The 22682-nt window shown below is 40.9% G+C and overlaps 1 protein-coding gene across 1 annotated transcript; it reads right to left on the reverse strand.

Moving 5' to 3' along the window:
• Positions 1-3149: 3149 nt before the first annotated feature.
• ago1 (argonaute RISC component 1) lies at positions 3150-21824 on the reverse strand. Its single transcript, XM_037676809.1, has 19 exons — positions 21791-21824; positions 17542-17728; positions 14388-14508; positions 14125-14306; positions 13514-13650; positions 13121-13255; positions 12826-12913; positions 12493-12640; positions 11257-11376; positions 11027-11149; positions 10785-10918; positions 9186-9370; positions 8722-8881; positions 7064-7154; positions 5210-5404; positions 4220-4354; positions 4036-4137; positions 3676-3875; positions 3150-3488 (listed from the first exon to the last, which is right to left on the reverse strand). Exons 1-19 carry the CDS (start codon positions 21813-21815, stop codon positions 3380-3382), a joined length of 2577 nt encoding a protein of 858 aa, XP_037532737.1. The 5' UTR covers positions 21816-21824; the 3' UTR covers positions 3150-3379.
• Positions 21825-22682: the final 858 nt, after the last annotated feature.

The raw sequence follows: 22682 nt of genomic DNA on the forward strand, positions 1-22682 counted from the left end.
CGACAGGAAGAGGCGGGGCCTGCCACCTGACGTCACAACAATTAACTCCGCCCTTAGCCATCCTACCTTTACGAATAAATCAGCAGCTGATAATTAAAATACATTATTAGGATAAATACAAGGCTGAAACTTGCATGTCATTTAAAGGTCCTTACTGCAAAATATAAAAAGCATTAAAAAAAAAAAAAAGATTATACTGAACTACGATGTCAAACATTGCAGTTGTTACTCCAGTAGTTTTCACAGATATAAACGCGGGTCTGCACTCTGTGTAAACAAAGCACCTGGCTGAATTTGAAAGATCGAGTCACACGATTGACCTTCATTGATTAAGTCACTGAACAAATTAAGGTAAAATTGAACAAGCGTCAAATCTCGGAAAAGTTTCAGGTGAAAAAAGTGGTAAATGAAAACCTGCTACTAAACAAGCAAGACAACTGAAGAATAAATATGTGGGATTAAGCAATGTGGCAGAGTGCCATAAACAGTTTGGCATTCAAACATGCAGATTTTGCCAAACTTCTGCTAAGCTGGTACGTGTGACCAATTTTCAATGACTTCGGCTGTTTTCGTAGGTAAACACACATGACAGTTGGTATCTAGTCACACATTTTGCTTAATACATTTTGAGTTAAGGACACATTACCCATCAGTAAAAGAAAAAAAAAAGTGCAAATTAAGACTAGAGCCTGGATTGTATTACTATTGTTTGGTTCAATCTTCACAAATTTGCAATAAGTACCTTTAAGTAGTTTAACACTTTAAAGATTTTCCTATGATCAAATAAAGGCTTTTCAGAGGAAAGATTATAAAACAGCACCACATGAAACAAACAAGTCAGAAACCTACAAGTTATAAAAAACAATTTTATTTTTATTAAAAAATAACCCTCCCCAACAGAGTTCCAATACTATCACACACAGAACCAAAGTAATAAGCTTCAATGTCCTTTCGTTCATATCTATTGGGAAGTGCTATGCCAAGGACTGTTATTGATCAGTGGCTTTGATATTGCTTAGTCAGACCGCGAGGCTGTGGGGAGAGGAGTGGACTCTCCTGTGTCCACGATACATTTCCAGGGTGACGGCATTTTCAGTGCCCCCCTTTGCAAGGTGCTTTTGTGACTTCAGTAAGTGAAAAACTGCATCTGGTTTTAGTGGTGCTGAGAAGTACCCCAGTCTTGTATTTAAGTATAGAATGCAGAGTAAAACACTGGTCTCAACCGTGAAAGGCCCAGCATGTGTTGGGCCAAAATATACAACATGTAAATATGATATATTCATATATACAAATCACCTTGGACACGATGGAGGATCAGTAAACCGGTGTACAAAGGCATTTGGATTATGCAAGTTCATAAATATGATTTTAAAATCAAACTCGTCTGATTTCTTTTTTAAATCCCTTTCAGCTTTAAGGGGTTTCGACCATCAGACGAGACTTGAGGCGCATTAAGGGCAGCTGCGGTGGAATTTTGAGACCGTCTCCACATTGCCCTCTTGAGGATACACTCTGACAATAGTCACAATATTTATAATGACAAAAACTATCAGTCTCAATCACCAGTACACAATCGAGGCAAAACAATTGACAGGCAGTGGTGAGCACGAGGCTCCTACCTCTAAGAAAACCAAAGTAAGGTGGCTCAGAATATCCAGTCATTTAAAATAATAATTACATGCATTTTTTATATATAAATCCAGAAAGTGAATTGATGAAAAGGCAGGACTTATTCAATAGCGAGACCCTTCCTGTCCAATGATCAATCCCCCATCTGTGACGCCCATGCACACAGAGCACCAACAGGGATTGGCTAACACAGACTAGAGGATTGGGACAGAGGGTGCAGAATGTGTGTGAAAACAAATAAATACAGACAGTTGTGGAAAGGCTAATGAGCGATAGTTTGGTCTGAAGAGAAATAAGGCAAGTGCATGACTTCGTTTTTCACTACATGCTAAAATGGGAAACGAAGAGGATGCGTATGTGTGCTTTTATTATCCAGGCTATGAGCAATGAATGCCTGCAAAAAAATAAAAAAAGAGCTATGGATGAAAAAACAGGACTGGTGGAAGGTAGGTGTGTACAGGCATGCAAAGCATTTTGTGAATGGAAGTGTTGCATGCACTGAGTGGAATCATCTCTACCGACACAAGTAGGAATGTACAGATTGATCGCAGCAAGGTCAGTGGCTGAACGGAAGTTCAGCCTTGCAGCACTTGAGTGATCACGAACGCTACGTTTGCATGTTGTCAAATCTACAAGATAGTGTTGCCTATTGTTTATGAAAGCAATGGAAGTGTGACTGCAAAACTCAAAAGTAGTTTGGTACAAGTTTTCAAAAAGAAGTTCATAATTCTGAAGTAAAAAAAAAACAATAAGTAAACAAAAAGTGCCTCAATTCTTTAAAGAGCAGTGAGTACAGAAATAATCTTCCTGCTTAAGTGCCCCTTTTTAGATGTTGGCATCACTTTTGGCTGGTTAATAATGCTGGTTTAGGTGCATGGGGTGCAAGTATATTTGATACACTCTATGCAAATGGTCCCTCTACTGGTATGCTAGGCTTGCCTCTATAGGCTAAAACTAGGGACTGGCCAACAAGGACAGAGTACAGCAGCACTTCTCTCCTGCGTCTATGTAGCTACACCTCATTCTGTCTGCTAATAAAAAGACCAGATGATAACCCCACTTGACTAAAAGTCTTCATGTGCAGGACTGGTGGCACCTACATGCTAACACTAAGTGCTAATGTACCATACCTCAGACTCCTCAAGGCTGCATTAAAAAATAACATCATTTCAAAACATTAAAAACATGAATGTCATTCATGACGATGTAAAAAAAGAAAAGAAATGTCATACATGTAAGTGTGCGTGCTCAGTACCACCCCTCTGGAGGACCCCGATGCTAAGGAGCTTGGAACACTGGCATCCGGCTTTCGGGTGGATAAAGAGGCAGCATTGTGGTGGCAGTTAAAAAGGTTTTAGGACTTTTTTCCTCCCTTTTCTAATGCCTTTTTTTCCTCCCATTTGTATTGCATACTTACTTGGATAGGAGTGTGAAGGTAGCATACAAAACAATTACATAATAATGTCCACATTTAAAAACTATTCAACATAAAAAACAACTGTCCTGATAACGTTAAAAAAAGTACAATAAAAAAAAACCTATTTGAGTGCATGAAGCTGCATTCTGGCTGTGTTGACAGGAGAGGAGTGTTGTGTTTCATGGATCTCTATGACAAACTGGCACGTCTGTGGACGATGTGTAGTGGGCAATTGTTGGGAATAAGGGATGGGGATGAGGTGGGAGTGGGCTTTCTGCCCACTCAGGTAGAAATGAGGTGGGGGGGAACGATGGCGCTGATGGCTGGTGACGCTCAGGCGAAGTACATGGTCCTCAGAGTGTCGTGATGGATCTGAACAGCTTTCGCCAACGCCTGGGGGTCCCGGCCGTTACTCTGACCAGATACGTGGCTACCCTCTCCACTGCAAGGACAATAGAAGAATACCTTAAGCACAAACCAGTTAGCAGTTTATTAAAACAACAAAAAAATGCAGATAATGTGTCCATGTTGCAATCGAATGCCGTTTTAAATATGTTGCTTCTTCTAAAAAACACATAAGAAAATATTGCACAATCTATAAACTGAATTATGTTTTTAGTAAAACCTACCTGTCATGTTCTTTGTCTACCAGATGATAGCGGGCTCGGAAGGCCACGAGACGAGCGTAGTAAGCTGGTGCAGGGATCGAAACTGAGCGGGTACAGCGAACGTACGTGTGGCACAACTGGTAGGTTAAAATCTGCAACTCATCAGCTGTGAAGCGATTGTCGTCCCACAAGACGTAGTAATGAGATGGCCGGCTGGTACCCTAGAGCCAGAGCGGAGGGAGCAATAAAAAAATGAAATAAAATGTTTCCGGATGCAAACAAATATCAGGTAATTTTATGCGAGATGAAAATGACTGAATATTAGGAACATGATTCACTGAACTCTAAAAATGTCACTGTCAGCGTTTCTGTTAGTCATACCTGTATGCCTGCATGACTGCAAAGGTAGAAGTCGAACTCAAATGGATGAGTGATGCTGGTGTCCACCGTAGTCCCTGCAGGTATGTTCCCACTCTTCCCAATCTTTCAAAGAAAACAATACTTATCCAATAGCCTAAAACAACTAAATATACATGTATTTAAAAAGAAAAAACTGTAAGCTCACCCTCTCAGACTTGTCAGCGCAGAAGAGGCGTGTGTGGTGGCGTTTCTGTACCACAATGTAAGTGATACCAGGCTGATAATCTTTTTCCAGCTTTATGCATGCGTCTCTGATGGCCAGGAGCTCATAGTGGAGAATCTACACAGAAAAGGTTTTAATTAAGGCCGTGTTTACACGACAACGAACCAATGAAAACGAAAAAAAAAAAATCCCCATTTCTATTAACACATTTACATGAAAACGTTCTAATTACAATCTCTGTTTACACAGCAACGGTAGACTTGGGAAAGGTGTAATTCCCTCACAACGCCACTAGTTGATGGTATGTTCTTTGAAACTAAGTGCGCATACATAAAAAATAAAAAATAAATAAAAAACATTCTACCTGAAAGCTGCTACAATGGTCGAGATGGCAGAGAATAAAATATTTCTATGGACAGACGATGAAGTTCAACTGTTGCTTAGGGGGACTTTGAATTATAAAACCGTTACATCCATTAAGCAACAGAGTGGAGCTTTATGAGCTCCGTCTTCGATTTAAGTAAAGAGGTATAAAATGAGTACTGTGTTGGACAGCTGTAGTTAGATTTATGAGTCAGAAGCACAAACAATACCCTGGTATCTGCCATTGTCAATAGTTTCTTCTTCTGTGGATTGTAGGAAGTCGTTATGTTTCGCGTCATACTGCGCATGAGTCAGGGTTTCCCTGACAGAGAAGATATATTTTTGTTTGTTTACACAACAACTGACACCTGGGCGTTTGTGAACCATTGTACTCTGGAACCCGTTCTCAAATTGTGCCGTTGTCAGAGAAAACATTAGCTATTTTCATGTAAATGAACAGTACAAACGCAACAAAACTCTTCCATTTTCACCAGAACTGTTTTCGCGTAAACAGGACCAAAGGCTCAAGATCAGAAAAACACTGAAACACAATTCATTATCGGTACAGAAACTCTTTATAGGAAATTCTGCACACTTTATTCTTCATACCTGTGGCAACTGTCCCTCAGGAACACCATCTCTGTAGAAAATAATCCTGGTGGGCTTAAAGCGGGTCGACTTGTAGAACTGAATTAGCAGTTCACGCACCATGTAAGATAAATCTTCGATGATTTCCTGCCTGGGTCTCTGGACGCGTACTGTGGCACAGTATCTGCTGGGATGGGCATCCATACTGCCTACCACCTGGAAGAACAGGTGTGAAGACAACTGAATATGACACTCATGAAGAAGTCATCTCTTTGTATAAACTTTAAAATAGAAAAACATGCAAAGAAAGTAGTTGACATAATTTCACATAATGTGCTTCAGTCATAATAACCTCCTTTAATGAGACATTTTTCTTTATCTCCTTGGTTTGTCTGAACTAGAGCCAATCTTAAAGGCTGCATCTGAAACGTGTGAGGCTCAACATTAAAAATACATTTTTCTTCTGTCAAAAATGTTACAATCACCTTTTTCAGCAGTTGTCATCCTAAGCCGGATGATGCAAACATTATCCACTCCACTCTCTCATCCTCTCTCCGTCTGACTCAATCGTTTATCACGACTGCTAGGCAACAACGCATCCAACCACAGCTGAGCTGAGGTCAAGCGCAGACGAGCGTCATTTCCTTTTTGAATGCGAGTCAGTTGATGAGCCATTTGTTTCACTATATCCTCAAACAACTCCACCCTTATATCCCTTTCGTCAGCCTCAGTTGTAAATTGAAGGAAAAACAAAAGCCAAACTGCCTGTAGTCATTCTTCAAGGTGTGGATTTAAAAAAGAGAGAACACGTCTCTGCGTTTACTGGGTGTTCATTACGTTGGAATAAAAAAAAAAAAAACTGGTTAAAAATATTTTTCAACCGGAACTATTATGTTACACTGCACATTATAAATATCTTAGAATGGCTCCAGTGTCTTAAAATTATGCATTAGAAGAACAGCAGTTTATAATAATATTTAAATTATTCTCTTTTAAATTGGAATAAACTATTACATTTTTTAAATGAGATACATTTATTGAAATGCCTATCCTAAATTATCACAAACAAAACTAAGACTACTCATTAAACAGACGAGCTGAATGTGAAATAAACAACTTTTTTTTTTTAAAGTTTGATTGGTGTTTCAAATTAAAAAAACGTTGCATCTTTTAACCCTCAACTATACTATTTTTAGCTCTGGTATTCTCTTTTTACCTGCATTACAGTGAGCAGGAGCCGCACGGAGTCACAGTTACCAAGCAACCACAACTGGTATTTTTAATGAGATCTGCAAATAATTTGCATTATTTACATGTCCGTGCTATTTTTATTTGACTATAAAAAGAGGCATCTCCACAGCCAGCATGAACAAAGAAAAACTTGGTGACTTAATCAAGTAGATACTTCATTTTCAGGTCTCTCTTGTAAATGAGTCCTCGAGGCTCAATGGGATTTACCTGTATAAATAAAGGTTGATTGATTTTAAAGTAATAAAAAAATACTATATTTCTCTTGAGTTATTTCCTTTTGTCTTTGAAAATGTAAAAAAAAAACCACACACACACTAGACTTTCTAGCTCTAATAACGTTTACAAGATACAGATTTAAAGTTAGGACCTCAAAACACTTAACCTAAATTTTCTTTAAATTGCAAAGACAATTTAATTTCAAGACAAATATTGATAAAGTATATGTATAAGCAACCAGAGCTGGAAGCTCATTAGCGTTTCCAGTATTTAATGGGTATAATGCCAGATCTGACAAGTAGCTGGCTGGGTTTCCCTTTCTTTTCCTAACATTGTCTTAAAGTTCCAGTATTGTAAGTAGTATAGTATAGTAGTGTTTTTAATGAAAGTGTGATTTCAGACACTTACAGCAGTAATGGAGGGCTTCTTGCCATCTCCAGCAGGAGGGTGTGTGACATCTGCTCCCAGAAAGATAACAGGCTGCTGAAACACTGCTGACCTTGAGGTTTACATGAAGGAGGAGATGTAACTCACATCAAGGCAAAGGATCAGAACTTACAATATCATCACATACAGTAATGCCGAGATGAGACATTCATTAATTCATTCAACATTTATTCAAACAGATAGGTCACATTGAGCCTCAAATACTCATTTACAAGTGAGACCTGGTTGGACAGACGATAAAAGTGATAAACTGGACAAATGTAGGAATTAGGAGGTGAAAAAAGTTCCTCAGACTTTTTTCCTGCCTGAGAAGAAAAAAACTCTGATATTAATAAACACCTCGCACAAACAAGCACATAGTGACGTAGACATTCTGCAGAGGGAGACGACGAGAGTGGTGAGATGATCATAGATGCTCTCGAGGGCACTGCAAGGGTTCTGATAAGGTTGTAATAATCAGTCAATGTCCTCCGGTGAGATCCATAAACATTCTCAAGGTATGTCGAGGAATGGCAAAGAATAACGACTATGAGAATCCAAGAGTCCTGAAATGATGACAAGTTTATTCAGCTGGTTTCATCTGGTTATCAGTTGGAAATTCCTCAGGGAGGGGGTGGTGAGCATCAGATCACATGTTCTCCAGGCAAATTCAGATAAGATGGCCTTCAAGGCCAGCCAGGGGAGCCAAATTCAGATAAACACACAGTTGTTTTGGGGACAGGCAGAACTTAATGACATCTACCTCGAGTCTGTGTTGGTCCACTCGGTTCTGAAATGTCCAAATTAACATGGCCACACCGAAGGAACGTGACTGAGTAAAATCCCCGAGATCTGACCCATTCTGCCCAAAGCATTTGAGTCTGGGTACTCGAGACACGAACCAAGCCATCATAAAGACAAGCAGCGTGATCGGGTCCAAAATTTGCTGCAGACGACTTCCTTGATTGTAGATAAAACCAGCAACCAGCCAAATCCAAAAAGCAGGAACCAGTTATCGTAAATCCAATTAAATGTGCGTCCTTAAAATCCACAAATGGCAGCAGAGATAGACACATCATCAAGTCTTCAAGTCGATGAGATATCCAGCTGCGTGCGTGCCAACAGGGCAAATCAGGTCACCTAAAGCCTGTCGTCTCTTTGAAGAAATGTTGTAAATTGAGTTGAGGGACCGACTAATCAAAACAGGTCCATAATTATGGTTCGGAAGAAATGCAAGAGAGTCTCACAAGCAGTTTCACAGACAGACAGACAGACAGAGCAGCAAAGCAAAGCGGAGAGGGAGGGGAGATGCGTTCGATCTCGGCAAGAGCAAGTGGTGACAAGACAAGTTATTCAGCAAGCCTACAAGAGCTGCCAATACAATGATCAAAAAAGAAAAATGTTTAACTATAAAACCCAGATTTCAAGTAGTATTTCTAAATAAAATAATTCCAGTAAATGGGAAGAAAGTGTGGCACAATTTGACTGATAGACTCGTGACATTGATTGGTCTGATTTTTGTTATGTTGTGTGTAAAATACAGCAACAACTTAGTATAAAAATCATTCATATTCTAGATGTCATTCATCGATCATCTATAACACAAGACGTAACAAAATACAGCTCAAACTGAAGCTTACCTTTGGTGAGGCACCAGGATGTTGTTTATTCCTCCCAGCTTTACGTTGATTTTGAGGCAGAGGTTGGAGAGGGTCTGAGGTGACGTCTTTACCACGTTCTTCACCTGAACACACTGCGTGGCCATGCCGAGGAGAGTGTCTCCCACTCGCTTTACCTCAGCTGAAGAGGAGGGTTTGAAAAGTTCAGAAGGCATCACAGTGCCTAATATGTATCTTAAGCAATCGGCTGGATGATGATGACATTACAACTAGGCATTTCAGAAAATAGTTTGTAATTTGGTGGCTACAATGCTGTATGTTTTGAGGATGGATACTTCTAAACTGTATGCCAGCATCAAATGAAAATAATAAAAAGCACATTTACCACCGCATGTCATTAGTTGTACTTTTGATAACAGAATGAACACAAGTATCTGATTTCAAAGAAAACAATAAAAACAGGCCTGAAGACAACATTAAAGTACCATAGACAGGAGTTTTTCCAGGCAGGATGACGATGATGAGCTGCAGTCCAGAGTAGGTGTTCTTCAGGTGTCTGAACATGGGCTCCACGCTGTCCGCTCCCTGGGCGTATTTACAGAAGCACGGCTGGCCTTGGATGGGCATCCCAGCATCCTTTGAGATTTTTCGCAGCTGGTCTGTGAAGTTCCTGAGTTAAAACCACAGAGTATTAGAGACAAACTTCTGCTTAAGTTAAGATTTATTACTTTGACTTAGTTTAAGAATTTTGTGAAAGTTGGTCTTTGATTTTAAGTAATTCAAAATTATTAAATGCTTCACTTAAAAGAGTAACATTTTTTGAAAATAAGTATTTTTTTAGAAAATTTGAAACCAAGTTTGACTCTGCTGTAATGCAAGAGACATTTATTTTCTACCATTAAAACATTAAAATATCGCTAAACTTAGAAACATCTTATCTAAAATTGATGCAGAAAACTGGTTCATGCGTTTGTCATTTCTAGACCGGACTATTATTATCTGGAGGTCCAAATACTTCTTTAAAAAGTCTTCAGTTAACCCAAAATGCTGCTGCCAGAGTCTTAACTGGAGTTAGTAGGAGAGATCATATCTATCCAGTTTTAGCTTCTCTTCATTGGCTCCTTGTCAAAATCCAGAATTGAATTCAAAATCTTACTTCTAACCTACAAAGCTCTCAAAGACCTAGCTCCATCTTATATTACAGATCTTATTATTCCATATTTTCTTAACAGAGCACTTCGCTCTCAGACTGCAGGTTTACTTGTGGTTCCTAGAGTTTCCAAAAGCAAAATGGGAGGCAGATCTTTCAGTTTCAGGCTCCTCTCTTGTGGAACCAACTTCCAGTTTCTGTCCATGAGGCTGACACATTGTCCAGTTTTAAGACTGGACTTAAGACTTTTCTTTTTGATAAATCCTATAGTTCGAGTTGGCTTAGGTTTCCTGAGCTATCCCTTAGTTATGCTGCTATAGGCTTAGACTGCTGGAGGACAAACTGACCACACATCTTAACTATACTACGTTCTTTACTTACTCTGCTCAACCTGTTTTGTAGTTGTAATTAGATTTTCTATCCTAACATGTGTTTTTGTCTGTCAGGTTCACCTGCACCTACATCTGGACCTGCCATTCTATGTTCGTTTGTCTCTCCTTCCTGTTCTCTCAAACCTAGCTGGTCAAAGCAGATGGCCGCTTGTCCTGAGCCTGGTTCTGCTGGAGGTTTCTTTCTTTTAAAAGGGAGTTTTTCCTTTCCACTGTTGCCATTGTGCTTGCTCAGAATGGGAGACCGCGACGAAGTGAAGATTCAACGAGTCTGCTGGCTTCCTTACATAAAGAACTTTACTAATTGGCTTTTTTATACATGTGAATGTTCCTGTAAAGTGCTCTGAGACAACCTTGTTGTGAACTGGAACTATAAAAATAAACTGAATTAAATTGAAACCTTTAAAATGATGGTAGATCTAATGATTTGACTCAAACTTTAAAAGCACAGCCAAAGAATGCTAGGAGTGAAAGAAATGTTTAATTATTTCTGAAAAAATAAAATAAAATAAAAATCCTCGCTGCTGCTACTCGTTAGAACTTACTTAAGCACCTCCTCTCTGCACTGTTTCTGGGGGGCAAAGCAGGCGATTGCCCAGACTTTGATCTCAATGCCGTTGTAAAACTGCTTCCCCCTCATGTCCCACACTCCTTGGTTGGGGGTGGCTATGGCCCGGTTCTGGGGAAACGAAGAACCACAGAAACAACTGTAAGTCAAGCCCTGCGAGACCAGTTTTCGAACCTCTGCATGTTTGGCAACAGATGATGCCAGAGGAGCCATGTTTACCCGTCCTCCATACTGCAGAATCGGCGCTGGCAGCACTCTGCCCGTCACCTCAGCCATATCGTCTTTCACCTTGATTCCAAACTCCTGGATGTAGGGGTCCAGGTTGAAGTTGGCATTTTTCATCTGTGGAGATGAAAAGACATGCGTTTCTTTCACTGCCTCCAACTATAAATCACTAGTGCGTACGGTCTCATGTGTCATGTTAGTTGCCAGTTTTCACTAAAACTCACCAGCCTGCTGATCTCCTCTTGTCTGTCGGGTGCAGAACGAGCCGTTGCTTTGATCATAGTGGAGGTCTGGTTATCTGTCAGTTTCTTGATGCATCGTTGACCAGCTACAATGTTGCACACCTGACATAAGAAAACACAGAGATTCACTAAGGTTTGGGCATCAAACTAGGTTTAAATTTCTGTATGCCTGATATTTTAATAACGCCAAAAGGCAAACACAAATGTTTTGTCTGTGTCTTTGTGCGTGTTAATTTGCCCGTTATTAAAATATCTCTTAAAATAATGGATGGGTTTTAATTCAACTTGCAGAGTAATTATTAGATGTCCATCTACATATAAACTTTTGAGGTCAACTTAATCCAAGATGTCTGCCACAGCCAACTGGCTATAACTCAATCAACTTTAAAAATATTGACCTAAATTACCGGAGTGTAGTGGTAGCTGGGACTGATCCCAACATTTGTTCTGAGCACTAACAAACTTCACAAGATCTTTGTTTAAAACTTTGCCATTCCCCATTTGTGTGTTAGCAAAATATCACCTGAACCACAGGAAAACTGTTAATAAAACCTCTGAGAAATAATCATTACATATACCTCTACACCTAAATGGGTTTTGGAGCCAATTCAATTCAAGATGGCTCCCACAGCAAAAGAACGCTAGAAAACTCTAAAAGGCTATAATTCTGTCAGTTACTAATACTGAGCTAAAATTTGGTGTGGTTGTAGATGAGAGTCATTCACTACACATATTACAAGTGGTACACACTGTGCATCAACTGAATCAACCCTGTTTGTTAGTAAAATATCACATAAATGACTGATTTCAGTTAAAACTTATAAAATACCTATTGGATGTTCATTTTCAACTAATTAAGTTTTGGTGTCATTCAAATGAAGAAAGGCTGCCACAGCTCATAAATATCAACAAACAAAAATGGCTACAACTCCATCAGTTTTACTGATATTAAGCTAAAATTTGACGTGGAAGTAGTTAAAAGTTATTTTCAACACATGCTTGGAAAGTAACGATATCACATTGAGCAAGGTTTGACCCAACATCCACATCTCTGTCATTTTACATCATAATGTTACATCATGTTGGTTGAAAACTCTGGTATTAAAGGCAAAGGGTGAATGCATTCCTTCATGGAGTTCTGGGACTTTAATATTTTTTTGCGTTAATCCCTAAACAACCACATTTTCTTAATTAAATCCTCCCCGACTACTTCCTTACCTCCAGGGGTAGATAGGTGTGCTTTTGTTCCTGTCCCACTTGTAGACAGGGCAGGTGGGGGTATTTGAGCTGCAAGTTGTACTTCTGCTTGAAGTACTGGGCCACTGTACATTCTACTGTCTGCCCGCTCTCAAGCTGGAGAGGAAACCTACGTAGTCATCAGGAATAAATAATTAAAAAATATCTGCTTTAGTCATTAAAGTTGTAATGCATCATTGTCTAGCTCCAGATATGGAGATAGTTATTCTGCTATTTGAATTATTTGCCTGTTCATTGTGAACACTGAGGTGACAATAAGAAAATTGCAAAAGCTGTGTGTTATTTTATATTTACGTCTGGTGACTGGCAGGACGTCTGGTGACATTGCATACGCGGTATTTCCTTTTCATTTGTCCACAGTGTGTCACCTCCACCTTTAAGCCTGTAAACAACCAGTTAAGACAAAGAAGCATTAACACAGCCTGACACCAGAAAGGTTAAAAACACAAAAAGTAATCAAGTTAAACGTAAAAATCTGATAAATATAACACATTCTGTTGGAGGAAAATTACTAAATGAACTGTCGATAAAACCTAGAGGGTTTATTAGCTTGGGGTCATCCTGTCATCAGAACAAACAAGTTTCTTACCTTTAATCTCTTTAGTGAAACGAACCCTCTGGGAGTCTGTGAGAGTCTTTGGCTGTTCATCGATGTTGCGAATATCCAAAACTTCACACATGAACTCAATTACAGGTTGAGCTTTGTAGAAGGCCGTGGCAGACACTAGAGGGAGACAGAGAGCAACAAATAAGTTCCTAGATAAAAGTCGACCAGTCACAATGATGGCATTTACTGAATTTTATTTAAAAGCAGAAAAACAGAAAAGGTGGTCGCTTTGTATGTCACTTTATAAATACAGTATCAGTAGTGATTTAATTCCTTTCTGTTGTGGAGTAGATGTTAAAATGTGTGTGCTCATGCGGCGTCAGTAAAAGACACTGAGATCACTGAATGACCTCACACTGACACAGCTTGACTCACCATCTATGTTAAGCATCATCTTCCACATGGCGGGACGCACAGACTGATGAAAGCCAAACCATACTTCCCTGCCCCCACCCAGGGGGTGGTAATATCCTTCAGGTGGGGAGAAGAATGAGCGGCCCACTGGAGTGTACCTAGTTGGACAGAGTTGAGAAGTAGAATTGATTTTACACAAAGTAAATTCAAGACGTGCTGATTAAGAAATGGGATACATCGTCACTGAACTGATATCTGTTACTTGTGGATTTTTTGAATGAACACATTCTGGTCCTGAAGCGAATTATCTCGTTCCATTACTAAGCATTGTTGTGTCAGTTTCACACAGGTTTCAGCTAACTATCATCTTTTGTGGAGTGACTCATGCCTGAAGCTATGATCATCCCCAAAGTGTAGAAAGGAACTCAGTGAAGCCTGATAATGTGCACAAAAGGCTGTCATGTTTTTTTTTTTAAGAAAAAGAACAAAAGAAGGTCAAAATCACAACTTATTACTCAGCTGGAACACAAATGACTACAACAATAATAGTCACGCTGCTGGAATATGAATCCTTGTACATATTCGGGCCAGTAAGAATGCATCAAAGAAACAAAAGTTTTACTTAGGTGTACCTCATAGAGGCTAAGTGACGCATGGCCACGTCCAGGGCTTGAACTGAGTCGAGGGGGACCTGCAGCCGCCCGCTGACCAGCGTCTCCTGCAGCAGGCGCCATGACACCTTGGCCAACCAGCGAATGGACACTTTAAAGATACGATCCTTACCCTCACCGGGGATGGTTACCTCAAAATCCACCTGGCAGCAGACGGGACATAAAGTAGAGATCAACGAGGGCAAAGAATAATAACCTGCAAAAAAACACCAGTACAAATGTACCTTCTCGCTCCCAATAGGAAGTGCTAGCACCGTATAAATGTTCTTCTTGCCATCGTACACCGGCTTCCTGTCACCAAAGAGCTGGGGCTTGAAATGTTGGACCATGTACTCCACCACCTCTCTGTAGGGACCAAACATAAAATGGCTTTAATCAATAGAAACCGAAAGAAATCCCATTTAGCTAATTTACCCCTCATGATGCTTTATAGTGACGGCGTCTAATATGATAAGAGTATTGATCAAACAGGATACATCTGGTGGGTGCAACATATCGTGGTCATGGCGGGACAGGCAAGAACAAAAAGAGTGAGGGTGCAGGTGGCAGTGGGGGGCAATGTTCAATGCCTTGGTCTTCATTTCAGTGTGGGGGATTAGGAGAGGCTCATAAAGAGCAAAGGTCAAAGGCCTCAACCTTTGCATGCGTTTTTTAACCTTTTGTGTCTCAAATTCAAAATGTACTGAAGCTGAAAAAAAATGTAGAGGATATTTTGATCTAGATATGCAACTTAAGGATTTCTTATTTTTCAGACTCAAGGTTTCCAAAGCCTACAAACTTCGTTTTATAAGTAAATTTAAAAAATGACTATTGGAGATCTCTCACATTCTTAAAGTACATTTAGAGATGAGTTTTTGTACAATCCCCTTAATAAAATACAATTTTAAATTAAAGTATAGCATTATTTTAGGAAATGCCCATTTTCTACCAATTTTTAAGTCAAAATCTGAAAAACCTACTGAGTTATAACCAGTTTAGTGATTTTTTTTTTTAATGGTCAAAACAGAATGACATGACGGCATTGTCTTGTTCATTTCTGCTTTAAATGACAATATTGCTTCTTTCATGGTTTTGATTAGTAATAATTATCCACAATATAAACGCACACTAGATTTTCTTCTTAAACTTGTACTTGTCTACAAATATATTGAAAACATCATTTACTTTATCATGTTGACAAATAAAAATCTGGTTTCGAATGATGTCCCATTCAAAATAGCTTAAATGAATATCTGCAACCATCTAAAGTGACGAGGCAAACAGAAGAGTAGTTCATGTTGCTGGTGTCAAAGCTGTGTGGGACTAGTGGCAACGAACAGAAAATTAATCGTCTCATCTTCCTGCTAATGGTCAGCCCTGGATCATATGTTGTTGACGGCCACCACACAGTCACGAGCCTGACACCACGTCAGCGTGGTAATAAAAGCATGGAAGAGTCGGACCTCCATAAGAAAATGAATCCTGCTGGATCAAACACAGTTAAGTGCCAGGTTGCCAATTCTCATCAAAGGCACAGAAGAAAGCTTTTTGTAAAAGGAGCAGGTTCTCTGGGGAGCTATGACAAACGCCAGCACCGCAGACAGCACATTTCCCTCATGAGCGTTGAAATTTAGGTTTATGTTCCGTTTAGTTCCGAGATTAAAGTAACGAATGGGACAAATCATAAACATGGCAGATCCTTTGTTTGTTCCTGAATGTGGTTTAGCTGAAGAAAAAAGAAAATCCTGGCTTAAACCAGTAAAACTACATAGAGATCATAGTTACATGAGGAAAAGCTGTTAGTGAAGACTGATGATTACAAGCATTTAAACTAAGATTTTACAACTGCAGCATTATTACCCTTTAGCCTGCATATTTGATCCAATTGCACCGTTTAAAACATGGGCTGAACTGCACTGACCATTTCAGGTCTCGTTGCTGATGCACATTTATTTCTCACTTTGCGGGGCGAAAATAAGGAACCGTTCAAAAAATAAAATTTGGAGCTTTTTTTAACACTTATTTTCATTCTATTATAGCTCAGTTGTAATTTACCAAGATTTCCTGTGATTTTCAGTATTTATTTTATTTAATCTACATTAATTACGTTTGTGATTGATTCACTTTCTTTTAGTCATGCATGTGTCGATGGAGGATGTTGTAAGAACTGTTTTACATCCTGATTTCATTAAGTTCATGCATGTGTGTGAGGGGGTTATTGCACTTTGTAAATCTTTGTGACATGTGCAAACGTGACTGACGTTACGTGCGCCGCAGAACGGCCGCACTGACAGGAACTCCTCTTCGACTCTACCTTTTTTTATTCCTGTTGTTTTTAACTTTATTTGCGCCTACACTGCACACTCATAGTACGGGTATGAACGAAACACACTTGTGGAGTTTTGTGTCGCTGCCTTGCCATCCTGCCATCGTGGTTCAGTTCCTGCCCCCCCTCCAGCCTCAGCCTCAGGTTCCGGCCTATCATGGTGACCGTCTCCATGATCCTCCATCTGCCTGCACGGACCGAACTCTACGGACCCGTTCGGTTCTACGGAGAAACCTTGGATGTTGTCCATCCGCCAGACCCAGTTCTGGAGGCAGTCTGGGAGGGCAGCTGCTGCGGCCATCATTATCATGAAGCTGCTGACAGGACCTGCTAACGCTGCTAAAAAGACCACGCCACTAACCGAACCACACCACTAACAGTACCATGGTGCCAATGGGCCCATGCTGCTAAGACATACCTCGTTCCTAACAGTACCATGGTGCTAACAGTACCATGTTGCTAACTGGACCATGTTGCTAACAGTACCATGTTGCTAACTGGACCATGTTGCTAACAGTACCATGTTGCTAACTGGACCATGTTGCTAACTGGACCATGTTGCTTAGAGAATCACTCTGCTAATAGAACTATGCTGCTGTAATCTATTTCTTTTTCACTTTTGGCTCCTTGTTTTTGTTGCTTGTTTTGATATTTAATGTTGTTTTTTTGGCGAGTGGAGACGGTTCTTCTCGTCCCGAGCAGTTCATTGTCTTGTTGACCTTGTGTTGATTTTACACAGGACAAATAAACCAAACCTGAAATAGTTCAGCCAAAAGATAAAAGTTAGCCTTTGGCTACATCTGGAATAAACCACATTCCTGTTTAGTAAACAATATCCCTCCCCATCTGCTACATTTATCACAAAGCTCAGGGCTTGAAGTGACTATTTATTGTGTACATGACTGTATATATGGATGCAACCAACCCCCCCCCCCCCCCCCCCATATTCATGTCGCACCAAGACACCTAATCAAACTCCTTGTATGTGCAAATAACATGATCAGGCTTGACATCATTAAATTAAATAATAAACTGTGGATGAAAGTCTAACCAAAGCTGTCAAGTTCTTTTACCTGTTGACTCGTCGTGGGCACTTGTCAGGCTTAATGTCCACCTCATAGTGATAGACGTCCATCTTTGGGATCTCCACTTCAAAATAGTTGGCCAGTAGTTTGATGGGCTTGCCCACGGTGCCCATGCCCGGCCGGCGGGGGGCATGGAACACCTGCTGCAGGGGCGGGGGGAAGACCCCCAAGGGCACTGGACAGACAGATTACAAGAAGGCATCCATGAGGACAGGAAATGGAGGGAAGGGGGTTAAATGCAAACAGGGATCAAATGAAGAAAGTGAGCAGTCAGAGAATATTCAGGTTGGTTAAATGAATGGACAGAGCAGGAACACAAGAGGAAAACAGCAATGAAAAGAGGCGGCAGAGTAAATTATCAAAAGAGAAAATGGCAAAAGAAGGGGTCACAAATGTTATGAGTCAGGAAGGAAATGTAGGCAGAGGAAAAATAAAATAAAGCGCAATTAGTGGCCCCAAGATTTAACAGCAGAGACAGGAAGGCAGGGAGAGAGGATGGGAACGAAAGGAAACGATGTCAAGAAAAGTGCAGCAGATGTGAAGCCAGAGAAAAACAGAGAGGTACAAAAATGAGTAACACACAAGACGATGAAGGGAGTTTGGTAAAACATAAAGAACAAGACAAACAACCAGATTAAGACAAAAATGGAGACAAGAGGGCAGAGAGGAGAAGAAATAAATTAACAAAATAATCCTTTACAACAAAATGTTCCCCAGTTATCACCTCAACTTTTGATTAAATTTTCAACAAACCTGAAAGTCAAATGTTTTTGAAAAAATATCCCATAAGGAAAAAACTTTGCAATAAATGCCTCATTATCAAAATTTCAGCAAATTTGTAAGCCAAAGTAAAATGAAAAACAATGCCCTTTTGTCTAATGAATATTATTTTTACTGTCTGTTAACAAATGGAATGAAAATAAAAATCATTTGGATGAAAATAACACTTGGCGTGACAATTCTTCACCATCATCAGTTGTTTCAGAAACACTTGCACAGTTGTTGAACAAACACTGCAGGAAGGTATGCTCAATAATCCAGGTAGAAAAATCTAAAGAAAAGTTCAATCTGGTCCTCTGGACTGCAGGAAGGTTGTTGGAGAACTGATCCCAGATCTAGTCTTGGCGTCTTTTCTTGAAATCTCAGACACACGTGATGTTTAGACCAGGACTCTGTACAGGCCTGTTGATCTGTGCTGCTTCAGAAGAGCTTAAAACACTTCAGACTGAAACTCCCAGCCGCTCCTAAACATTTGCCTGGGAGACACCTCGCTACTGCAGGATAAATACTTTGGGTCATGTTGACTTGCTCAAGTGTGTTCAGCTTCATGTTCGACCTGCAAAAAGAAACTGTCAAGAACTGAAGCTGGTCAGAAGGCAAAAGGTCCATTCATTCATTCATTCATTTTCTGACACTTATCTGTGGTCAGGTCATGGAGGAAACAAGTTCAGGAGGGGGAACCCAGACCACCCTCCCCCCCAGCTCCTCCTGGGGAATCCCAAGGTGGTCCTAGTCCAGAGAGAATGTACAATCCCCTCAGCGAGTTCCAGGTCCACCCTGGGATCTCTTCTATGTGGGACTTGACTGAAAAACTTCTAATCAAATCCCAAAACCAAGACTCCCATATCCTCTGCTTGAGGCAGAGACTTGCACCGGCCTGGAGGGAGCATATTCAGTTGGCAATCGGTGCTCACACCAAGTATTGTTCAGATATAGCTTTAGTTTTTTTTAGCCCACTTCTCATGTTGTAAACAGCTACAAAAATAACCGGTTTGAATGTACATTTGGGACATGTGCTTTTTCAAAACAAAAACTTTCAAAAGCTTCAAAATGAGTCGTAGTTTGGCGTTTTATCGCACGTTAGTTTTGTTTGCAATAGTGCCAGTTTGAAAACTTGGTTTTTTTAATAGGTCTCTGGAGTGATGTCATCAAGGCTTCCAGCCATCTGAATGTGACTGATCATTTGTGCGTGAGTTAGTCGTACTCTCTCTTTCTGAAACTGTACCCATCATGCAGCTTAAGTCAGACTAGTACGTGAATGTCAATGCCCATAAGTTTCACTTCTTTAAAAAAAAAAAAAGATAACTGCATCAAACATACGACTATAGAAAGTGCTGGAGGGCGGGTGTCCTAGACTGGATGCTAGATGTGAGGCTAGCTGTGACTCCTGGATGAGAGGGCCCCACTGCCTTAACCTTGGGGTCCCCAGAGAGAAGCCCTCCTCTATCCCAACAAAGACCCCAGCTGCCCTGCTCCTCCATCTCACATACAGAAATACACGGCTGTACTATGGAGGGAGTGCCCTCACCACGATGAACGCACTGATACAGGGCCCCCCCTCCATCTACATTCCCAGCCTCACCATGGAGACACCACGGCAACACAGTATTGTCATGGATATAAGGGGATCTGTGTGTGTATGTGTGTGTGGCTGCTGGAGGAGGCTGGCTGCCACTGCGGTCACGCTGAAGAGACCTTGGCCTTTTTGGGGTCTGCACTGAGCGCGCTCAGACCACGAGGAAGTGCCCAGGCATCAGAAAGTCCTAAACTTGGAATGTCCTGCTTCAAATGGCCATGTGGGTAGAATCACACCTCCGACAAGCGCAGTAAACACAGATTCAAGACATGTGGTGACCACGCGTACTCTCCGAGTAAGCGAGGGCGCATGTGTGCAAAGAACGTGCAAACGATCGTTGCACAGTCGTCGTGCACAAAGACACACGCGTCTCCCTTGTGCCAGTAAAGGCAGATGGTGAGAAGAGGAGCCAGCGCTCTCACATATCCCAACACAATAGGGATCTCTCGCAGGCGGTAAGACTTAACGTGGAGCATCACAACTAGAAAACACTCGCCGCTTCTTATTGTCTGCATGACAGAACCAGACCAAGAGGCGGAAAAATCACCGCTTTACATTTTCACGTGTTGTGTTCCTACTGGCAAGTTCATAAATTTGCTCAGTTAATTGTTATTTGAATACATTTTGGGAGAGGTGAGCCTACGAAAACGTAAGATACAAGCAGTGTAGCAAGTGATAAATAGTGTTACTGGGATAAATTATCTTAAGAGGAACACCCTTTAAATTTTCAAAATATATGGACCAGTCAGTACAATTACTGGATAACTTGGCGCTCATCAATACAAGTCAAGCACATAAACAACAACAACAACAATCCATCCGTTTCTTTGCCAAACTATTTGTCTTGGCAGCTGATCAAGATGCAAACATGTCTGATCACTCTGGGAAAACAAAAACACTTAATTGTCACACTTCAAACACAAAAAGCAGACTTCAAAATCAGGGGCCTCTGTGGCCCTTCCCCCATACCAAAAAAAAAGATGATTTAAAAAAGGGCCATTTAATCAAACTAAATGTTTAGAAACAAGAATGAGAATTACACTTTTATTCTCTGCTCTAGTTGTACGAATAAAGCAACAATTCAAGGTGTGCGGTCAAAGAGTTCATAACTTTACACCTACTTTTTTTTTATAAAGTGTTTGAAGCTGCTGATGAAGAGTTTTAACAATGAATTATTAATGTTAATCCCACTTCAGTTCAGACCATGAAAATGCTCGCCTCCACATCTGTATCAACAAACAATTTGTTTTAAAGAAAAGAGAACGTCAAGAGAGCAAAGAGAAGCAAGCATGCAGAATAAAAAAATAAGAATATACCAATAAATATTAAGAGGTTTCTTCCAGTTTTTAAACAGCTCAACTCCTGCACCAAAAAGCAGAGTTTCACCTAAATAAATAAATCAGACTTTGCTGCATGTGTAGGCCTCAGAGACGGACTTTATGCAGCTCAGGTGTTCAGGTTCAACTGTTCAAGTCAACAGCGTGCGGGTCCAGCAGTCAGAGGGAGGCCGGTGCTCTGTGCGGGACGTGCGGGGCACAGCCAGCTGCTGCTGTTGCTGCCGAAGGCGGGCTTCACCGAGATTCCCACGACCTCCCTGCCCCCCGCACATGGACGAGGATATTGTCAGCGATCCACAAGGCTTGTCTGAGCTAATCAATCTGAACAAATAACGTTTTCTGGTCATTGTGGGAGATGTAGGCAGAAAGAGAGCCGTTTACATCCCCTCTCTGAACGCTGCGGTTTAACGGAAAAGGGTTGACACCAAGCGGATTCTCCTGCATCCACCCCCTCCTCCCCGACGCTCTGTTATGTTTCTGCAGCCATGACTCGGGCACATAGATTTATAGTATTTTAAATAACAAGTAAAACTAATACGCTTACCAGCGCCAGACGGTCCCGGCTCCATCCCATTCACTTAGCCGCGCAGGTACAAGCTAGCTAGTGCGGGGTGCTGTGGCCAAACCGCCGGCCGCTTCAGGCTGGAGGCGTCTCAGACTTCCAGCCCCCTCCTCTCGGCGTGTAGTCGTCTCCCTTCTCGGTGTACCCCCGCCCCCTTGCCCCTAAACAAAATCCACCCCCCACCCGCCCCAACCCCAAGACCCGCACAGAGGAGTCGAGGCTAACGGCTGACGTGCCAGTTGACCCCGGAGCTGCTAACGGTGGAGGGAGAAAACGTCCGAATTCAAAACCGCTTCTCTCCCTCCGCGCAGCGCGAGCCTCGCCGCGGAGTGATTTCAGCCGACTGTCCGCCGTGCCGTGATTTGTTGTCGGCGTGTTACGCTCCTTCTCACCGCTCAGGCAGGATTCAACTACGGAACAAAAAGGCCCCCCCCCCCCCTCCCTCCATTAAAAAAAAAAATAGATAAAACTTCTTCACTGCCATTTTTAAAAAGTTCAAACGAACCGTTGATGAACTTGCTGTCACACCCTAGCGGCTGAAAGCAGAACTACACCACAAACGCTCAAACATTTGGAAAGATTTCAGTGTGCAAAAAGTCTTTTATTATTATTATTATTATTATTATTAAACATCTATACTAGTAAAATATTACATATTTTATTTGTTAGATGAAACAAGTCCAGAAAAAAATGCTTAACCCTGCATTTTAAACGTAGTTATTTTGCATAATAAATTATTGTAATACATACCAACTTCATTAAATAAATGTTATAAAAATGGAGTACTTTAAATACATTTTTAGTACCTAACAGTTTAGTTCGTCGTCCTAATGCTCAGTAAGCATGCGCAAACGCGTCCATCCGCATGGTTTGT

Source organism: Nematolebias whitei, chromosome 5, assembly GCF_014905685.2.
Source record: "Nematolebias whitei isolate Nwh7 chromosome 5, NemWhi1, whole genome shotgun sequence".
NCBI classification, from domain to species: Eukaryota; Metazoa; Chordata; class Actinopteri; order Cyprinodontiformes; family Rivulidae; genus Nematolebias; species Nematolebias whitei.

Coding starts and splice junctions, on each gene's coding strand:
- ago1 (XM_037676809.1), bottom strand. CDS start 21,815: ATGGAGCCGGGACCGTCTGGCGCTG. Junction 12,914..13,120: donor TTTCACTAAAGAGATTAAAG/GTAAGAAACTTG, acceptor GGTTGTTTACAG/GCTTAAAGGTGGAGGTGACA. Junction 4,138..4,219: donor GCGCTGACAAGTCTGAGAGG/GTGAGCTTACAG, acceptor TTTCTTTGAAAG/ATTGGGAAGAGTGGGAACAT.